Genomic DNA, 22,686 nt, shown 5'->3' with positions numbered 1-22,686 from the left:
TCTGCTGTACTTACAAAGTGAGGAGAAATCACACAGCTGACCACATTGCAGCTACTTAATGCTGCTATAAATAGATTATAATAAGCATGTGGTGTATGTGATTGTCTGTGCTGATAAATGAAAGGGTGTGAATTTTTCAGCATCAGTGGAATGACGGGAAAAAGAAAAAAACCTTCCTGATTGCAGCTGCAAATGGTAGCAATTTTTGCTTCCTGCATTAATGAATGTAATTCATGTAACACATATTACATCATTCAACAGCAAAATTCTCACATTCAGTTCACAGACAGAAAGTATTTTAATTAGTAATATCAATGAGTAATGACAATCCACTTTCAAAGACACTTCTTTGGCCATGTAGAAGGAGCTGTGATGCAAATATATTTTACCAGTGTAATAAATTCACTTTCCTATAACTTTTTACCAAAAGAACATCCTTAAAGACATGTTCTAGTTTATTTGTCTGTTTTCTGTTTCTAACCTTCCTTTATGTGCAGTATTTGACTGCATACCTGCATTTTACAGTCTCTAGTGATTGAATCACTTCATCTTCTATAAACATCACAAGTTCAAAGAGCTTTCAGCATCTGAACTCCAACACAACATACAAACTAAAATAATTCATTGTCTAGAGACCATAACAAATTTTAATGTGCATTTACAGAGTAAACAGAGGGCTGAAGGGGGTCAAACCAGTCAAAGTGAAGATATGCATTACAAAATCCACACATTACTGAATTACAAACTAAAAAGTGGTGTTTTATCAAAAAAGGAAATAAAGATGTTTCTTGGTGGCACAACATACAGATAATATTAAAAACTGGCTTGCATGAGGACCAAAGTATGTCTACTCTGAAGTTATATCACATAGACTTTAAGCAATTTACAGAATTTAAGTTAGTTTTGCATATACAGGAGTTGCAAAATTAGATAAAACACACTGAAATATAGAACGCACACACAAAAAAACCAGGATGTATATATTTAAACCTCCACATAGTCATCAGGGGTTGGCCTAAGTTGGTACTTGCCACCATTGAACAAGAAATAAACAGAAAGACAGGAAAAAAACGTCAAAGGGAGAAAAGGATAATATATTGAAAAGCAAAAAGAAAAACAAATCTCAAAAGAAAAACAGCCTCATATGTTTTTCAGAAGCAACTTCCCCTCATCTGCTGAGCTGCTTTGTAGAATATATTTTCTCCTTCCTATTCCTCATGCAAAGAAAAAAAAGAAAAAAAGAAAAAAAAGGCCTTTTGATAAAGTGTGTATTCCATTTATGTTAAATCACTATGTTTTTTTTATTATTTGCCTATTTTTGCTCCCAGGCTGGAACGGTTCTTTCAGCATAGGAAACCAAGTGTCATCCATGGTTAATTCTGTAATACTGAAGACTTGCAGGCCAACCCCTGAGAAGTCAAGGATGAGGCTTCTCCTTGCCGAAAGAAAAGGAAACTAGGTCTTGCTGTTACAAAAAGTTTGATTACATCACACCAGTTCTCTTCAAAAAGAATATCAGTGATACGCCAAAGAAAATAAGATATATCAAGAAAACATGTGGTATCCTCTTCTTTTTTATATTTATTTTATTTTATTTTATTTATTTAGTAATTTTGTTTGTACTTCCTGAAGAAGGTGCTCCTTGTGTAGAGATTTAGAGTACATTGGGTGCAGAGTGGTGGTTGGAGGTTAGGGTCAACTTTGCTGTCCGCTCCGTGGATTTTACAGGCGATTTGCTCTTTGCTTTAAGAAGAGAAAGTGATATTGGAAAAAGTCAGCACTTTTAGATTAAAGCAAAGCACCCTTCACAAAGCCACAAACAAGAAGCAGGACAGAAAGTCCATGGCTTGTAGCTATCCTCGCACCTGCGGAAGAAGTTATAAGATATTCGCTCATCTTGCAGATTTCCAATGCTCCTTATAAGGCTGTTTTAAACATATACATTTATTTATTTAATTAGCTCGCCAGGTTGGCTCTGGTGCCCATGAATGTCTTGGCATGCACTGCAAATAACAACACATACAAAGTATTTCAGTCCCAGGGAGGTTTTCTTTGTTTTGATTTCCTTTTTTTTTCTTGTCTTTTTAAACAATATTACCCAATGAAACCATCAACCAAGAGGAACAAAGCCAAACACCTTCCACCTCAGACTGTTCTTTACAAAATCAGTTTCCAGCATCACATCATTGACTGCTAACAAAAAGTCATCTAGTGACTAAAGAGTCCTTTCTTGTAAACCAGAGGAGATACAGGCAAATGGCAGTACTATTTACAAGGGGGAAACAGACTGCCAAAAGGTTTGGACTATTTACTTTTTAGAAATTATATTATACCAGACTTTGTTTTCTTTTTAAAAAGCTATGAAAACAGTGGTCCATATAATTATTTCTAAACCCAAGACTTTATATTTAGTATGCTAGCATAATGAAACCATTCGGGGATAGACTGATTAAACTGAAATGTTCATACACCAAGGGCATGAGTATTTAGTTGTCTTACATGCCAAGTCTCAGTGCTTGATAACTCCCTGTATCAGCTAGAATTACATTCAGAATTTGAAACTAATTACTTGAGGTCAAAACTATAAATGTGATTTGGTAGCACTGTAAGTAGTAGTTCAGATTATAACAGGTTGATCCATGATTAATAGATTTTATGATTGTGTCATATATTTGAAAAGGATAAATATTATTGATGGTTAGATGCATCAGTCCTATAACAAAGTAACAATGGCAATCCATTATAATTATGGATCTGTAATAATTTGTTGGGTTTTTTTTAATATATTAATCATGTATAAGATATTTTTGTAAATAACTTAATAGTAAACAAAATTATGGATTTCATTGGAGCCCCCAAAAGCACATGTATCTTATCATAAGGAATACACAGAATAAAAGCAAGAAGAAATCCAGGCAAGTGCTCATTTTTTAAAGTTTTCAGATGTAACACTGTTCTCTGTATGTGCTAATTGTAAGTGAAGCAAGAATTATTTCTGTTCCTGTCTTTCGTAATCTTTTCCTTCTTGAAAGGGGGATTAAACTAAATCACAGATTTTAGATAAATACTGCTTGCTTTGGTAAATATATGGTGTGAGATGTTACATATATAGTGGTTGCCATAAAACACTCTTAGTCCTCTGTCACATACATAAGACCTTCTAAGCAATAATGACATTTCAATTATACATGTGTGAACTGAATTGCTAAATAAATATTAACTTTTAAATGAAAACTTGTCTAAAAGACATTACTAATGCTTTTCCAAGAGAAGTCCAAGGGAACTTTGAGCTTAGTTTCTACTGAAAGAAGACATGGGAAGCCTACTGTTCTCTTGCCCGTCTGAAAACATAACTTGTTCTACACTCCCATAGTTTGCTGCACTTCTCAGGACACTTGCTCTGTAGTACAAACAAGCAAATACACAAGCAAACTTGCTGCAACCTTTTCCTGTCTGTTGTTCTCACACAAATAATATTTATGATCCTGAACCCAAAATTTCAATTTCAGATTTTAGTTTTACTGCAGCATGACTTTGTTCTCTCTCTCTGAAAAAGCTGTCATTTGACAGATTTTTACGAAGACTTTTCTTTTCCTAATGAGGTTAGCAAAACTTAGTTAGAATCTTTGTTAGTGTTAGATCATTTCTAGATGCATCAAATTACTTTTACTTGTTTTATTCCATTTAATCTTTTTTCTTCTTGATTGAACCAAGGAAATATGTCTCGATACAGCTCTAAAGAGGTCTTTGGAGATACATCTCATCTGCACAAAATACATATAATGGAACTTTGAAGAATCTCATTAATGTCTTTTAAGAGTTTTTATAACAATTAATGATGTTACAATTTGAGAATTGTAAAGCTGTAATGTGCAGAAGGGAAAAAATATGATATAAAATAAGTTTAACTTAAAATATGTCACAGTGGGAAAAGCAGCACCATATTTGCAGATCAAATATTCTCTGATTTTTGTTTTCATTTCACTTTTCTTCTCAATAAGACAATCTGTAGGTCCCAAATTAGGAGGTAATATATAATGCATACACATAACTTTTTTATTTATAATGATCAGTTTCTGCATAAATCATGGCTTCCCTCCAATTCATTTCACACGTTCTACATCCATGTTCTTCTCTAAACAGCAAGCTTGTTTATCTTGCAGGGGATTTAGATTAGAGTACATGCAGCAAGCTAAAGCAACTCTGAACATATTGGAAAAAATTAGGGGAAATAACAAACAATTTCAGTTTCTATGTGAAGAAAGAGTCTATTTGGATTGTTGGAAAAAACTTTAATAGACAGTGTCCTCTGCAAGGTTTTGGGAACTAGTTATTAGATCTTTTAATAGTTTCCAAAATGCTGTTTAATCCAAACAGAGAAACTTTCTGTCATATCTCAGCCCACATTAAATTGACTTGCAATATACAGTGACATATATGGCTATTAGGTGTGCTCTCATCTTTTCAGTGATGCTTTATGAAATAAAATTGAAGTTTAACCATACTCAGGTTTCATTTTTCTTTTCTGGAGAGAAAGAATTGTATTTTTCTTTCATGAACCTAAGTATTTGTTAAGATTTTGCAACAGTGAAAGCTGCAAAAGAAGAACAAGAACATAAATCTGAAAGCAGCTTTTTCCTATTTTTTTTCCTTTTTCTCTTCTGTCATTTTTGCTCATATTTATTATTTTGTTTTTCATCTTATAAAAGTGACAAAAAGTATCAATAAATTTTCATTTCAATTTAGAATCTGGAAGTCATAAGATGCTTAAATCAGAGACTCAGTTTGACTGTATCCAAATTCAGATTTCCATGCAGGTGTGTTTTTAGTCTACCATTCTGACTAGGACTTGAATAGTATCACCTGAACTGTGAGCATGCTAATGTAAGTTAAAAGTTGTGTATCTGGCTGTGGATTTGCTAAACTGATTACTCACTATCCCACCATTTCAAGCATTGTTTTCTTATTAACAGAATGAGAGAAAAGAAGTTTTATTGCAGGTCAACAACACTGGATAGAGCTGGACTGAAATTATGTAATCCTCAAAGACAGTCAGAAAAACTGTCATGTAATATATGTGTGTATTATTTCAATGTTATTAGTTAAATTCCACTTGATGTGTGGGTCAGACTTTCTCACCACCCCCAGTTTTGCCTTTCAGCTACAGGGATTCAGTTAAATTCTTCTTGTGATATGTAAATCCCCATTAGTCATCTTTTATTTCCTGCTCCTAACAAATATCCAAAAGGGCAAATGTCCCTGAAATACTTAGCTTTCTCCTGTAAACAAACGCTATATTGCCAAAGGCATGTGATGATAAGTTTTTGTGTAACAGCATGAAATATTAGTTCATGTCATGTTTGAAATTGTGTTTTATTTGAATTTATGATTTACTTAAATGTTAGGAACACAAAGGAAAAAAATAGTGATAAATAATTGTGACTCTAGTGTTCAAAATTAAAAAAAAAAGTCTCTGTCACAAATTCTTGTATTTCAAGGCTCATAGTGTATGAACCCCACAACTAAACATCAATTTTGCTCTGTTAATGAATTTAATTTAGAACACTTAAGCACCAGAAATGATAAAGTCTTAGTAAAATGCAACTGGTCAAATAGGCAGTTACTCATTCCATGCCTGAATAAAATCAAGCATGATCCCTTGCCATCACAAAATATTAAATAGACAAAATTTGTCTGATACATGGTATTTGGGGATGCAAGCAGGGATGGTTGAATAATTTTGCCCATATATTTTTCACAACTAGAAGAAACACTGAATTGTAAACAAAGCAGCTTCCTGAGGAACTAAAATTTTAGCATCTTCTACTTGTAAGAGTGCCTTATATGGTAAACCACCCTGGGTCTCAGTTTGCATCTGCCAGAATTGAAGTTTAGCAAGTTTGACATTCCTTGTGCTTACTAAGGTTTAGGATTTCTCTGGGATGGGAAAGAGTCCAGCATTCTGAGCCTCAATACCTGTCAGAGCCTCTTTAAATTGTCTCTTACTGTTGCATGTATGATGTACAGTGTATTCTCATACAAGTAACAGAAGGAATGTGAAAATTCAACAGCTTTTCCTTAGTACTTTACTAAACATGCAAGTCTAGTTAAGGTATCCTTGAGTTACCTTTAAGTAGTAACCCACTGATCACAGGAAAGAGTAATGCCTTCATAGAGTCCTGACTTTGTGCTGACCAGTACAGGAGAAATACAGCCAGTCACAAAAAAAGTCCATCCCAGATTCTCTGTATGTATTACATTAGACCAAAATACATATATTTCAAAGACTTATATTTGGGCTGTGCTGGGTATGAGTTAATTTTTTTTTCTACTGATTTCTGAAATTGCATAGGTGTTGAAACCTTTAAAGTTCATTTTTCAAGAATTTGTGCCAAGGTTTTCTATCTTTATGTGCCTGGTTTTGCAACATATAGCTTTGCTTTATACTGTCAGGTTTGAAATATTATTCTTGTCAGCCCCAGTTGAAACCACATGAAATCATAATTTTGCATTATTTATATGCAATGTAAATAAAAATTCATGAGTAAGTAAAAGTTCATGTGATACCTGCCTTAATTTTACTGGGGACATAAATGAACCATAAGATTACCTGGAGGATATTTGCAATTTTATTTCCATAAAGAAAGGTAAAACCAAGTATGGCTGATTTCATTTGAAATTTTATTTGAGTATGTCCCACACAGGTTTTCAATAAATAGATTCTTCCCCTCTGGCCTACCAATTGCTATTATTCTTATTCTTCTGAATTGCATAAATCACAATTGTGTATATCTTTTCTATAGTGATGGGATAAATATACCCATTCACAAAGAAATTTTCTTATCCACGAATGTAAAATCCCCCTTCCACTCTCTGGGGGAATGACTTCTCAACTGTGTTTTAGGGCTCAATCATCTGTGTTTGATATTGGGGAACTGAGTGACTGAATGAAGATGAACAGTATCATTCAATACATTCAATGAAGACCCTTTTTCTTAGGCTTTTACTCCATCTTTCTCCATTAGCTGTGCAGAAAGCAGCTTAAAAGAGTGTGATTTGTTCATCACATACTGCAAAGGGCAAATGAATTTGTCTCACACAACAGAAGATATTTAGAACAGGTTATGTACTGAATTTTCCTGAAGTCTACTTAGACTTTGCATTCAGCATGTAGCTCTGTTCTATGATCTGATGTCTATTCCTTTTCTGTTAATGATGCCCAGAAGAGGAGATGAGAGAGATGGGATTCTAGATGGATTCTTAATCCTTAGCTTTTAGTAGGTAAGGCACCCAGAGGTGTTCAGTCTTGTAATGGGGCAAAAAAAGTTACAACTTTCCAACCCTAATCAGAGGAGAGAGTTCTTCCAGAAATCTGAGCCACAATAACTTCTGGAGCCCTTTGTGGGCTAAGGGAAATCACAGCCTTTACATTGCTGCCAGCTACACCCCAGGTCCTAATGCAAACTTGAGATGGAAATACATGGAAGAGAAAAATACTAGGAGACTTCAAATACTGGTAGCATGTAGGAAAAATGATACTTGGCTTCAGGCAGAGGTCCAGAACAAGCCATAGTAAAACAATAAAAGGACAACAGATTGCAGTATGAAAGGGGAAAGAAAGAGGAATGGGACTTTGAATGACTTCTGCATTTTCACAATGCCAAGATGGACAGAAGTAAAATTAAGTGTATACTGGTGTGAAATAACCTAGAATTTTACATTCAGATCACTTTCTACATCATTCCTGACATTAACTCCTACCTAGAGAAAAATTTGATTCTTGTCATTTTTGTCTTTCTACTAGAACATATCTGAGAGTCATCATTCCCTGTTTAATTCTTAAAAAAGTGCTCTTGTTCATATCTCATTCTTTAGCCTCATGAGTAGAGTCAGGCTTCCTAATTGGGCCATCATGCACTATGAAAAAGCTAAGAGAATCTCTAATGTCTTTGTCAAAGATGAAAATGAGATCACCAAAATGATTCAACGCTGTCATCCCTTTCTCTTGAACAGAAAGGAAGGAGGTGTGAGACCTTTAAACATATAATTAAAACGAGGAGTTCATCAACATTTATAGATGTTTGTACTTTTCTGATGAAAATAGCCAAAAGTGACTTGAGTTTAAACACAGCTTTTCAGAAAGATTAACTGGATAGTGTATTTGACTTAGCCAATTTCTCTACCTTCCCTGACTTTCTCAGGAGAATGACATTCTGCCTACTGTCACAAATGTCCAAATATCAGCCACTTGTAGCAGACATCCTAATTATCTTCCTTCCTTTAGCTGGTTTTAAAACTTGCAAAGTTTTAAAATATTTTTTCACATGTGTAAGTAATGCATTGACTTCAGCTGTTTCTACTTCAGTGAGAGAGTACTTTTTGGGAAAATGGTTGCTAAAAGAGGTATTTGCATATAGTCTGTGGAATCTAAGTGTTAGCTATTTAAATAAAACTTGTGTGAGAAGTAGTCCAGGAAACAATGCCTTTTGCACTAGTTCAAAGCAGAGGTGTGGGGGGGGGAGGGGAATGTGCAAATTTAATCAAGTACAATTGATAATTGGTCTTCTTTCAGAACAACCGGCAGTAGGTTTGTTGACTGCTCTTATCAGCAATGGGCACTTTTCCCTCTCATTCTTCTCTTTCATCCTATCTCTCAAAACCATGGATAAAAAATATCTTAGACCTTTTTTTAAGTGTGACAGAAAAAAAATACAAACTGGTGCATTTGTATTTATCTGTATGAAATTGCTGATTCCAAAGCAAATACAGTTGTTTTTTTTCTGACTGCTCTGTGGTAACTCATCTTGATCCTGTACTTTCATATCATTATGCCCTATACTGAATGAAGGTGGAATTTGGGCTGTTAACAAAATGCTTGAATTGACTATTTTTTAGTAGCCAGCTTGTGCATATTGTAACTAAACATGGCTCCAGCAAAAACTGTTCAGCATTTTGTAATGTGTATATAAATGTGTGTATATTTCATATATGCCAAATTTAATTTAATGGAGCCATTTTTGAAAGATACCATAAAGCTACAACAGGACTTTTATTTGAAGAAGAAGATAATAGCATGTGTCTTTTTCCCCCTTTGCTTTTGTATCTCGTTAATTCTTTCATCTAGTGGAAAGAAAATTTAGTTGGGTGATACTTAATATTACACTGTCATCTTCAACAGCTCTGTCATGAAAAACATATACAAAGAGGGCATTATCACACAGACTGAATAAAAATTATGATTTTTTTGGTAAATACTTCAATATGTGACATGCAGTCCCCCTTTTCTCATTTTTCACACCTGACACTTAGGCTTATATTTGACATACAGTCAATCCAGTCTCCCTCTGTTTACATCATTTATATAAGAGCTATTTTCATGGAATTCAGCTATGTTTCCACTAGATGAGTATGTTTTCTTCTGATTCCTAGATGGTAAGTGTTTTTAGGCAGGGACCATTCCTCTGATCCTTTGTTTGCCTGGTGAATAATGCAGTTGTTACAGGGATTAGAACAATGTCTATGACTAACAGAAGGTGCTTCTATCTAAGAGCTATGACTCACGAGTTTTTAATGGGTTTAGCTGGAGCAGTTTAAGATGATAGTGGCTCCATCTCTCTGCCTCCCTCTCTTATGGAAATTAAATCCCCAATAGTAGAAGTGTTACAAGCAAACCCCATGCCATCTCTTCACTTATTTTTATTTAAGAACTCTGTTTTAGTTTATCAGCTGTCATAGATAACTTTATGACAACAGAGAGGCTTGACCCTGCGAACTAGGAAAGCTGAGCAGTGGACACCTATTTCCCCTTGCCATCCAGTTTTGGGGCAACAACTTCTTATTGGAAAAGACAAATACTTTGTGTGGCAATATTTTAAACTGCTAGAGCTAAATCGGTGCTCACAATCCAAAGCCTTTACCCTTGTTATTTCTGTTTTGGAAAAAAATAAAAAAAGGATTGAAAAAAACAAAAAAACCCACCCATACAAACACAGTACACAAGCTTGAAAATTGTGGATTGTGAGAATGAAACTCAAAGTATTTGTGCCAAATATATCTGATATGAGGGATCAATCATAAGCATGAAATGTCATTAATCAGAAGAGTCTTCAGGTAAAAGATGGTCACTGAATAGTAAATATTGAATGTGTGGTAATAATTCAGAAAAGTTCAAAATAGGTAACTGACCTGTTATTTTGATAGAAATTTCATACAAGCAAAAACCTATGTAGTCATATTAACTAACATTATAATTCTACTAAAGGGCCTTGCACCCTCTGAATGCATAGCTCCTACCCATTTTGCCCCATTACCCTCTGAATGAGATCTACTGCTAGTTCTTAGCTTCATGATTGATTTATTGTTGCTCCTTGACAAAATATCTTGTCTTTTGAACTCTTTCTTTCAGTGGCAAAGAATGAACTGGAGATGGATACACTGTCTTCTGTAGTCTTTTGAAGTCATTTTTATAATTATAATCCTTATAGCCCTGTGGCTGTGATTTGGTGGCCAAAATCCTCAGTCAGTGTCAAAGGAAACAACAGCAGCTGAGGTAATAACAGCAGTAGAAATAGGAATGGCAGCAGAAGTAGCATCCAGATTTTTTCTTTATATTTTTGTTGATTGATGAACACACAGATTGAATGTTTGAACCACTGTAAATGAGGCTGTGCAACTAACTTTCACATTTTTAGTCACAGAAAATTAGGCAGCTTTTTTCCAAGACAGCATTCATGAGTAGATGAGGGAACAAATTTCAGTGAGATGGATCTGACTAGAACACCCACACACAGACAGGATAACAATCTGCACTGCCAAAAAGTACAGTGGCAACTTCCTTATGATAGGAAAAAATTGAGTTTGGAGTCTTCTCTCCTCAAGGTAGGCAACAAGATCATTAGTTGCTCTTCAAATATCATCCAGCTTTATCATCAACAAAGAAGAATTAATTGATTATTACTGTAGTGTAAATATAGTAACAGTCTCTGGAATATCTTTGAAGCTTTTAAATTATTTAATCCAATATAAAATCCCTCTCTAGGAAATAAGAAGATACTGAAATTGTTGAGCTTTCTAGCTAGTCTAGGCTAAGGTTTCAAAGAGAAACACTAGAAAAAAAGTTTATCAAAAGTGAAGAAAAAGAACACAGAAAAAAAGTGAAGCAACAAAACCCACCATCAAGAATGCCCTCTCCCCCTGAATCTGTGAGCTGAAAAGAGCAGTTTTCAGGTGTTTTCCTTCCCTTCATTCAGTTCCCAGAAACCTTCACTGTCCTAAACTTTTTCAGGTGGTACAATCAGAGCAAAGCTTCAATTCTTCTCATAATTCACTCTCACATTATGAGCAGAAGAAAATTCATCTTCATCCTTATCCTTTAGCCATTTTTTTTTTGCTATTTTAGATGAATGATATCCTTTAGACTTCAGCAGAGTTGTATCCGTTTTAGCCAGCAGATAATTGCACACATTCCTTCTCATTTTATGTGATGCAAAGGGTTTTCATAAAGAAGTAGGGCACCAGAGATGGGAAACTTCCTGCTTCTCATCTGAAAAAAGCAAAAATGTCCTCTGCTTTGCTGTATATCTGTCAAGTAATAAAAGGGTTGTGTTCTGAAGCAAGGAAATCCCTTCAGTTATTTCAAGAGCAGGCCCTGTCACATATGTTGCAATCTCTGATGACCCAGTGCAATCTGTCTGATTGTGAAGCAATGAAAAGCAATTTGAGTGAGCTGACAAACAAATCATATACAGCTTCCCCCCCACCCTTTTTTTTTCTCTTCTTCCTTTATTTTCTTCTCTTTGTTTACTGAATATGTGCCCACCTGCAATATGTCTAATGATATTTACAAAAGAAAGTTGTATCAGGCATGTAGAACAGAACTACTGTGATTCTGCTACTCTACGAGCTCTGGAGTGATCTCCTACCGATTCTTGTATGTTCTAAATATGAGGTTAGTCTGAAAGGTTTCTTTTTAAACAGCTAAAAGAAAGGAAGACATATGATTAAGTGCATATGTAGCAATGACAGACAGTGAAACACACTGGTAATGCTACTAAAAGAATAGGAAAGATCTCAGTACATGTGCATTATATAAACTACAATGGAGATGGGTAAAGGGCAAAATTATTTTCTTAGACTTTGTACATTTAGTTTCAACTGTGTCTATTCTCACTATTTCATGACTGGCTTCATAATAGAAAAATACCTAATGCAGCATGCAAATACCATAATTTTTACAGAAATATGAGTTACAGTGATGCTGTCAAATATTTAACAATAAATCCCATTATTGTTTGAAGAAATTTTAGAAGACTATTATTTTCTCTTGTGACGTAATATTAGTGATTAACCATGGGCATAGCTAAGGTTGAAAATAATATCTCTGATTTCAGAAAGAATATCTTTGTAATGAGGCATACATCAGTACTTAGTCTGGTATGGGCATGGGGGATTGCACAACTGCTCAAACTTGTATAACAAGAAAAAGGAACAAGTAGTGGCTGGTGATTGCTTTCTCCTCTTAATTCTCAAACCTGTTTTTATAAGAGGGATAGAATGAATAGAGATTGGCCGTGGTATAGTAATGGTGATTGGCAATGGCAATGAGGGATGGTTACAAAAAGTAGTTAATGTGCTTGTGACAGGAGTTAGAATTGCAGATACAACAAGAAGAGTTTGTTTCTGGGTCGAGGTGAACTAAGCACTAGGAACAGGATTTTAAGTACTTGTATGCATTCTGTTCTCTCAGTAAGTACACACATATAAGAAATTAGTATGTGGGTTTTTAAAAAGAAACATAAGGCATTATTTAGTTGATTTTGCATTGGAAATCCTGGTCTTAAGAAAACAGAGTGGTGGGTTAGCTACTGTAAAGATGCTTTGTCAATGAATTTATTCAGAGCATATTAGCATTTCTCAAAAGATGTTTACAGTTTCAAGGTCAAGAGCTAACTAGTTATTAGGGCTACATCAACTAATACGGTTTGAATTGATTCCATTATTTTGAGAAGCTAAAATAAGTAGAGCAGCATCTTTTCACGAAGAGGGGATCAAAGTGTGTATTTCAAGTAAAAAAAGAGGTTGCAGTCTATACAGCTGTAAATTGGAATAGTGTTTTTGCAAGTATTTCTTAGAACAGCTGAATAATGTTCCGAACAAGAACAAAACCATTACTGGGCTTTTGCTTTCAGGAAGTCCAAAGGACTTGACTTTTTTCTATGCCACAATCACAGTAATGGTTGGTGCCTCCCAACCTTATGGGCACTCAGTTTCCAAAACAGTAACTATGAAAGCCAAAGATTCTTTTAGGGAAGAAAGCAGTAATGGTGGCTGTCACCTTGTGGCCTCCACCTGGTGGAAGCTAGAGCAGATATTTTGTGTCTTTGCTTTGAGAGGAGATGGAACATAAATAGAATAAAAATAATAAAAGAATAGAGGTTTTTTTATAGTAAAAAAATAAAAATAATTAAAAAACATGGAAACTGGTATATATCCTAAAAGATTCCAAACTGGACATAAAATTTGTGCTTAAAATAGGTTGATGATAAAAGTTTCCTGATTCTGTAGACAAAAATGGAGACAGGAAGTAATGTTCTCAGTTTATCAGTATGAACAGACTGAAAGAAAAATTTTTATCCTCTTTGTTTTGCATTCATGCCTGATGATAAGCTTCTCAGTGTGGTTTATGATGTCAGGAATCCAGGTCATTCTGCCTAGGTAAGTACCACCTTCTCCTTTGAGTTCCTTTTCAAGTCACTTGTTGGAACTCTGCAATCATCACAGAAGTTTTGGCATGTAGATAGCTGAATAGATGAATTTGTTACTTCATGAAAGAATGAAAAGTTGCTAGAAATGTGCAGAGTCTGTATATAAGCAGGCAGAAAATTGACCTAATTGTCACTCCTTCATTTATAATTCTCTGAGACTGATCTTCTTGAGTCTGAAAAGCAACTAATGGCTTTGAGTGCTTTAACAGAGCATTGGCAGAACAGGAAGAGCTTGGGGGATATACTCGTTCTCAGCACAACAAATTCTTCAGCTGGTTTTGTTGCTATAAATGTTGAGTGATTTGAATGCAGGCAGTAGAGTTACTTTAGATTTGTATCCATGAAACAATGACATTTGCTGCAGCTTGGAGATTATTTGGATTCCTTTCACCTGAACTCATTTTAGCTCTTGGACCTCATTTAATTCCTTAGAATTGCAAAGCTTTCTCATAACTCTGTACTTTTACCTTTGGAAAAAGATAGGTTGTTATGAATTATTAAGAGAAAAAAAATGCATCTCATTCCTCCTGCATAGGCCATTTTTTGGATGTATACGGATTACTCTGTCAAATTACTGTTCATTCCTATTAAGCTGTGATGGGTTACTTCATTTGCTGCAGCTCATAATTATGAAATGAAAGGGTCAAGCTATGTTGGCTTTGACTTCTGCTTCCCTGACTTTTTGACTTTGAGACAGTCATTTAGTGCTTCTTACTATATTATATGAATACTCTCTGTGGGAGATGTTCTCATTAGCTATTTCTTCCTGTATTGAATCTACATTATGCTTACAGTAATAAATTTATTTTTTTTTCACACTCACATAATGCTTTTCAGAGCAGTGCAAAATACTGAATGGGCTTTGTAGCACTTTAATTTGTCAGCTGTGGCTATATAGTTCCATGACAGTTATCACAGATATTCTTACTTTTGAGCAAAGTAAGAGAATAGCAGAAATATCTTTCAGTTGGGAAGTGCTGATGTTTTAAAATGGTAGTGACTGTAAAGTGCTTTTATAGAGCTTCATAGTAATATATATACTGTTAAGAAATAAACAAAATTCTGCAGTGTACTTCAGGATAAAAGGAGTTGAGCAGAGTGTTATCTACCTTTTAAAATTAAATTTTGGGGACAAAATATTGATAGTCAATTTTTCATATATTATTAGCTGAGTTCTTCAGCAGTAGCTGAATAGAGAATTCAAAATAATTCCACAGTGTCAGGTTTCCCATTGTTGTAAATGTATTTCACAATAATCTGTGAGCATAGCAGTCAAATTTATTGTTTGCCAAAAACTACATACCAGCTCTCTATACTGGAGAATATTTGATAAAATTACCTGTGGTTAATAGTACTTTTCTCTTCAAGCAGTAGTGCTGAAGTCAATGTTTTACTCAACATGAACAAACATCACAACCTGTACGTCTTTCAAGTACAAATATGTACTTAATTATGATACATTTGTATCACACAAACGTGTTTCTAAGTTCTAGGCTGGATGGATACATTGCTTACATATAATATAATCACACAGCAGTCTTGAGCATGCATAAATATGGTTAGCATGATGTTAAAGAGGGGAAGACTTTCTCGTTTGATAAAGTAAGCAGGTTGTGTTGATTCTGTATCATAAAAATATTATTAACTTCTATGACACTTCATTTCTGCTTTCTTTGAGGTCTCATGACTGACATATCCCTCAGCTGAAGCTGCTCTCCCAAGTTAGATAAAGTTAAAACTCCCCATTTCCTTATGCTTCTGTGGGTATTTCTATTACTGTAGAACAACTGTAATCTCACCACAGCTGGAAGAGCCAGGCCAAGATATTTTCAAGTAAAGAAAAGAAAAGCTTTTCAACCTTTTCAAAAGGTTCTCAACAGTTGAACTGATGTTTAAAATCTGATGTCAAAAATGTCACCAATTATTTGTGTACAAGTGACCATTAAATTCAAATTAAGCATACAAGTGATTCCTGATACACTTTTATTTCTTCAGAATATAAGCTGCACCTCTGATGAATGCAGTATTTGTCTGTGTTTTGTCATAAAAAATTATCTAAAAAAACTAAACTATGTTTTATTTGTTCAATTTTTAAATTATTTTTCATTAGGATTGTCTGTACTTGATCCACATTAATCTTTGCTCAACTAAAAAATTAGAGATTTTTTTAACAGAGATCTTTTAATGTAATAACCTATAAGGTCTCAAATAAAAAAAGTCAAGTAATCAGACTAAGGACATAAGGATATAAGCTTAGACTAAGGACATAAGCAATACTATAGAGTAAATTATATATACAAAATGATTGAGTGGATTAGCTGTTTTGTGCACACTTCAGCTGCAATGCAGTATAGTCTGCTGCTACATATTTCCTAACTTTGGATTTTTAAAATTAATTTCATGTAGGATGGAATAGAAAGCAGAGTTTTCCCTTTATGGGGAAATGTATGTTTCCAAGGGAAAATAAGAACTATATACCTTTACCTGATAGGAAAGCCATTGTAAAATGGTGGTTTTAAATCAAGTTAAATATGTATTTTCTTTTAACAGCTTAAGTATTTTTGGAAGAGCTTAAAAATGAAAGTAGCAGCTTCATTTCAGGGAAAGAAAACTGAATGTAATTTATATAAGTTTTAAAAAGTGTATACAGAGTTAAAATAATGATAGTATACACATCACCTTTTTTAACAGCAATAAAAATTTTTATATTAATAATCATATTGTTCCAATCTGTAAGGAAATGCATTTTCCTTATAAAAAAGTCTTTCTAAGTTTTCTTGACTGTAATTTTGAAGTGATTTCACAATAGGTGTGCAATGGAATTTGTTGTATTCACAGTTTTTGATTTAACAACATACTAGCAGAAAAATGATGCATCAGAGTTAATTAGCTTCCATTAGTAGGTTGTGATTTTGTGCCTTACATTGGCCCTTGGTATAAATAGAAATAACTCAGAAACCCTTAAACTTGCTGTTTGTTTTCCAGAGGATATTTAATAATTTACAATATCTCCATTTTTATCTTGTCCATTTCTCTATTGCCTTCATATAGAACTGCACTTCCTGTATATTCATGTACCTTTGCATAACTGTGAATTTTACAGTATCAATGTAGAAAATGAAGACTGATATTGTTTATAGGTTATGTATGCAGTGCTGAACAAAATCCCGCCAACAAAATGTATAAAATGTTAATTTCTACATGACAGACAATGGAGGAACTGCCATTTTAACCCTTGATTCAAAGCCAATGATCAAGCATCTGAAGATGACAAACACACATTCTGTGACACACCCATGGTCTTTCTAAAGCCTACACAACAGAGAAACTATCAGGCATATCAAAGTTCTGTTTAGATTTAGAAGTCAAGTTCCCTATGAAAATAGTATTGACAGCAAAAGTAAATTAATTTAACAAATGTTGAAGATATAAGGTGACTGGTGTAAAATAACTTAGGAAGAAAACACATCTGGATGAGTGTTTTATTTAATTTATCATGCACAGACATCTTAAAATGAGATGAGTCATTTGCTTACATGCCCCTGTCTCTCCATACGCACTACAGGGAAAACTAAGCTTTGATTTGAGACCTAGCTTTAGGTGGGTAAAACTGGTAGAGATAAAATTCAAGTATAGAAGTTTAAAGTTTTTTGCTTCTTCTGCTCAAAAATTTATTCTTCAGATTTTATGAAGTAAAGAGATAGCAGGAAGAATAGAACCAGAGAGAAGGAGGAACAAATGAGCACCATATTCTTCCTAGTCACAATTCCTGGTTACCTTATGGTTTAGCCTCCTTTTACATGCTGGTAAGCAATCAAATGAAAGCTCAAAATGCTTTACCATACCTGATTGTGGACTTTGTTTGGGGATTTTGGCTGCTGCTTCAGGGCTGGAGGTGGCACGTACACGCTGATTGGCAGAATTATGGATGCTACTTGGGACAGCTGCTGAGATGTTTTTACGAGGTTTCATGTCTTGCAACCACATTGGGGATGCCTCAAAGGCTTGCATTCGCCGAGAGTGGCTATTAGCATTGACTTTGAGAAATGCCTGGGCCTTGTATTCCTGAAGGTCTCCATAGTTGGCATCGGTCACCCTGCACTCATACAAGCCTTCATCCTTTTTCCTCACTTTCGAAATCTGCAGCTTGTGGGAGATGTCATTCCCTTGTACTTTCACTGTCTGCAAATTTTCCAGGTGAAAAAAAAAAAACACAAACCAAACAAACAAACAAGCAAACAAAAAGAAAACAAACAAAAGAAAAAAGAAAAAACATAAATTCTTTATTAGGAAAAACTTTATGGACATAGAACCAATTTACTCAATGGTGTGATTGTGCTTACTGCAGGGAAGTAACATCAAGGATGAGTATGGCTAATTGTATCTATGAGGATGTCTTCTTTCCAAATCTGCTTAGATGGTTTGCTCTGAAATCTAATTAGCCTCAAGAAAAAAACCCCAAACTACCATATTCATTCCAATTAATTGCTTAAGATCATGAACATTCTTAATGAGCTTTCTTATGTAAACCTAGTATCTGTGCACTTCATTGGTTAAAACTTTCCAGTTAGTTGACTTTATTGAATAATTCAGTTTCTGAACTAGTATATTAACAATTTTGCTGGAGATACTCGCCAAGATTTAAACTATGTTAATACCTATTTATTAGATTAGCTTGTACTCTTCACTACATTGAAACTATATTTTACATTCAGTTTTCCTCCTTCAAGTGTGTCTAAACATTTGGTAATTTTTTCTGTTAATGATAACAAGGCATATTATGTCAGGTTGTTTCTTTTGTCTTATTTATCTGTGTACTTGTTAGAAGCACATATTCAGAACTGTTTTAAGAGTTGTCAGTTAAAAAAAGACTCCTGATTTATTTTTAATTATTTCTAATATCTGAGGGCAGCATATTTTTATTTCAGATAATTAAAGCATACGAGTAAATTAAAATCCAGAAATGTGTGATATGTATTAATATGCTTTGAGAAAACTTAACACAGATTCCTTTCCGTATGTTCATTGCTTTAGAGAATTTATATTTAATTAATTTCCTATTACTCTCTATCTGAATTAGTATCTGTTGCCTCACAGGAAGCCAGTTAAAAGGTATTCAGTGGGATATAAATCTTCAACTTTGAAGAACTTCTGAACCTAGTTTACTTCCACCATTACATAACCTGAATGCAAAGGTTGCTTTGTGTTGTATCAATGACAGCCAATAAGGACACATCAAGATGATGAATACATGGTAGATCACAAAAACTGGAGGACTGCTAGATTGAAGCTAGACATACATTTTTGTATGCTCCTGATAGCTTGGCCTACTGTAGTAACCAGTATTGGCAAGGCACCTATTCGGCCTTCTTGATAAATTGTAGAGTAATACTTGAAAATTTGTCATTGCTTTAAGGTACTGGATGGACTTTATAGCCTGTTGTGTTGTACCCAGCTCTGAATTTATACATGAAAAACATGAAAGTATGGATTGCATACATTTACATATTACAGGCATAACATATGCAATATTAATTGCACAGAAAGTGCTGGATAGTTATTCAGATCATATTCAATAATAATACACCTTTACTGAACAATTCATGTCCAGAAAAATGATTAAAGAAGATTCATATGAATGGAAAGAAGATTGGTAGGTCATATTGTGCCTTCATTTCTTCCTACATAATAGCCACAAAGTTAACAGTGCTGCATAGCCCTGGTGAGAAACGGAATTGTTTTCGACTTTCGCATTTGAAATTTAGAAATCGTTGCAGGCAACACATATGCATGTTTTCAGTTCATGCTGCTTTATCATTTAGAACAGATAGAAATGGTGTATTTCAGCACACATCGACCATTTCTTAAAATATTTATTAAATGTACTTTAGTTTTCTCTTCATGATGATGATTTACATTAGTACTAATGGATCTGTATATGCCTTCAAAAAAAAAAAAGGCTACATTTGCAAAAAGTAGACTTCTACATAATGTTGACTATTTTTATTACAAATATAAATGTTTTATGCAAACTTATAGGAGCACTGTAAATACCTTCTCATGAATTATTATTATACTTAATGAAGGAGATTTGTAACTTCAAAGATCAGATAAGCTTTACAGTCTATATTGTGTCTCAGTTCTTATGGATTATTTCAGGGATTTCAAATGAGCCATTATTGAAAAGGAACGAATTATCTGCTAGCCCTATGTTTAGTGGAATAGTATCCAAGGACCACATGTGAGCCTCATTTCTAAGACAGTCTACAAATGCAACTGAAGATATGGTCTATGTCATAAATTGTTTCTAGTCAATGGTGAGAAGCAGCACAGGAAATATAAGTATGGCTAGAATATGTATTGTACTGAACACAGCACACCTGAGTTCTCATTTAGACTCTTCAGCTATACTTAGGTGCACTTTGACCTGTTGCAATTATTTGGTTTGTTATTTGTAGGCATCAAAAAACAGCAGAGTAAAGGATTTGTCAGAAATTATTCCCCTTTATTTGTTGCTGTTTTAAGCTTTGCTAGTACTTAAAGTCTTGTCTGCAGCTAAAAAGCACTTCCAAAGCGATCGTGTCAGAGAAAGGGAAAACCCCTCTGGGCTCAAAGGGAACATTCATGCTGCAGTATCTGCTAAGTGTCTGTGTCTTTCCACTGCAGTGAGCACCCACACATCATCCCACCACCACACATTTCTTGGGATCCTGAGGGAGGAGGATCTGACCTATCCTGAGATCAGAAGCAGCCTTTTGGCTGTGCCTGACTCAGGACACGAGTCGGCTGTGGAAGACATCCTCTCCCTGTAGGGAACAGCTGGAGGGGAAATGGAGCAACGCTGCTTTATAAATCTGTTGAGATAAGATTCTGGCTTAATCTCCAAGCAGCAGATTGGTAACTCTGGTGTTAGAATCTCACTTTCGTAAAACAGAGTCTCGGTGGCCAGAAGTTGATTGCTCCCAGTGGGGATTTTTTGTCCAAAGACTTTCTGAGCTTGCTTTCTGCCAGCGGGTATGGACCTGAGAAAACACCCATTTAAGCAGTTGCACACCCTACTAATGGGAAGTGCAGCTTCACGGGCGAATTTCAGCCTTAAAACCAACATTGGTGTGCTAAGTTAGACTCAGCAGTTACCCAGAAAAGAAATGCAAGGATGGGCGCAGGCTGCACAGGGTACAGGGTACAAACAGGGTCTGCCAATGGACTTTGCCTCGGCCGGGATGGTCGATGCCTCCATGTCCATGGGTGTGGGGGGGCTACATGGGGAAAGGCTGTCCTGACATTTTCTGCCAGGGCCGGCAAGGAAGTAGTCACAGAATTATAGAATCAACTATTTAGGCTGGAAAAGACCTTTAAGACGATCGAGTCCAACCGCTGAACTGCGGGCTGCCAGCACCCGCAGTCTGCAGCGCGGATAGGGAGGAGATGCCAGGCAGAACCAGACTCGAAGCTCAGAGGCGGGGTGGGCCCTGACTGGAGAAGGGACCCTCGGCCGGCGGGGACTGCCCACGCCCTGCGGCGACACTTACGCTGATCTTTGTGCCGTCGCTGTCCAGGTCCCGCTCGGGCAGGAGCTCCACCTGCAGGGAAAGTAGCGCCGCCGTGGGTCTCCGGCCCCGGCCCCGGCCCCGCTCCCGGCCCCGGCCCCGGCCCCGGCCCCGCTCCCGCTCCCGCCGCGGAGCCCGCGCAGCCGCGCGCCGCGCCTGCCCCCTACGGGCCGCGCCGGGAACAGCCGGGCACAACCGGGCACAGGTGGGGAACAGCCGGCCACAGCCGGGCACAGCCGGGGAACAGCTGGGCACAGCTGGCGAACAGACGGGCATAGCCGGGCACAGCCGTCACGGGCGGCCGAGGGGCACCTACCAGCAGACCCTCCACCCTCCCGCCTGGAATTGGGAGTCTTTTGCCGAGCCCGGTAAGGAGATACCATCGGCCATAGGGACGAGCATCCCTGGATGGCAGTGAGTGGACATGGCCCTTCCTGTTCCGCTCAGAAGGATGAAATCACCCTGTTGACTGATTTTGGGGTTTTACTTCTTTAGGGGCATTGGTTCCCCCCTGTCTCCCCCTCCCCCTTCTGTGTGTGCCCTCCTGTGGCAGCTGCATACGGAGTTAGGGCTGCCAACTCGACTGCACTAGCTGGACATTGAAAGGCACGTGTAGGATCTCGTCACATGGGAAATAGAAAATTCCCACAAGGAGCTATCTTGGAACATCTGCTTTCCAAGGGAAAATGAAATAGGGAAAAGCAACAATAAATAGATAGATAGATAGATAGATAGATAGATAGATAGATAGATAGATAGATAGATAGATAGATAGATAGATAGATAGGCAGGCATGTGGGGAAATAGACTTTGGAAAATCTGTGTGATTTTGTGAACAGCCCTAGCTGCAACATGAAGTGTCAGGAACCAAAGGCACTATCCCCTGAGGTGGGCATTTTTGTCTTCAGGTTCCTGCTCTATTATTTTATAGTCAAAATTAAATCCCTAGGAAGATTCAGAGCCTTCCCTCTGCTCTTCCCTTCTTTCCTTCTCCTCTTTTCTCCCCATCCTTTCTGCAGCATTCTCCGGATGGTTTTGGGTCCCCATGGCAGAGGATCAGTACCTGAGTGCCTGTCACCTCAGCTCCAGCCTCTTGGTCCTCAGCTGCCCGCAGAAACCACCACTGGATTTCAAGGTACACCGAAGTAGAGCCACTTTGGAAAGCACAAGACATCTCCACGTTCTGCCCTTCAGTGGCCGTGACATTTCGGGGAAACTCTGTGAATTTTGCTGTAAAATAAATGCATAACATGTTGCTACCTACTAATCATTTATTCTCTCCTTCTTGTGTTGTCTTTTTTATGTTTTTATCCCCCATACGCCTCTTTTTAAATTAACTGTTTTCTTTTCTTATTCCCACTCTTATAATTCCC

At 36.3% G+C, this 22,686-nt stretch overlaps 1 protein-coding gene across 3 annotated transcripts in view; it reads right to left on the bottom strand.

The window, feature by feature from the left end:
• Nucleotides 1-274: 274 nt before the first annotated feature.
• VSTM2A (V-set and transmembrane domain containing 2A) overlaps nt 275-22,686 on the bottom strand; it is a 25,132-nt gene continuing 2,720 nt past the window's right edge. The window contains exons 2-5 of one of the 3 annotated variants that reach the window (XM_015619603.2): nt 22,377-22,543; nt 21,296-21,346; nt 17,609-17,945; nt 275-2,003 (exon numbers count right to left, since the gene is read on the bottom strand). In XM_015619603.2, the coding sequence (XP_015475089.1) occupies nt 1,957-2,003; nt 17,609-17,945; nt 21,296-21,346; nt 22,377-22,543 (602 nt within the window). In that variant the 3' untranslated portion in view covers nt 275-1,956. The remainder of the gene's footprint in view (nt 2,004-17,608; nt 17,946-21,295; nt 21,347-22,376; nt 22,544-22,686) is intronic. The other 2 variants (XM_015619602.2, XM_015619601.2) reach the window with 2 other exon arrangements.

The sequence above is a fragment of the Parus major genome, chromosome 2, assembly GCF_001522545.3.
Source record: "Parus major isolate Abel chromosome 2, Parus_major1.1, whole genome shotgun sequence".
Classification (NCBI taxonomy): domain Eukaryota; kingdom Metazoa; phylum Chordata; class Aves; order Passeriformes; family Paridae; genus Parus; species Parus major.
The sequence above is the reverse complement of the archived record's forward strand: the minus strand, read 5'-3'. Positions and strand labels throughout refer to the sequence as shown.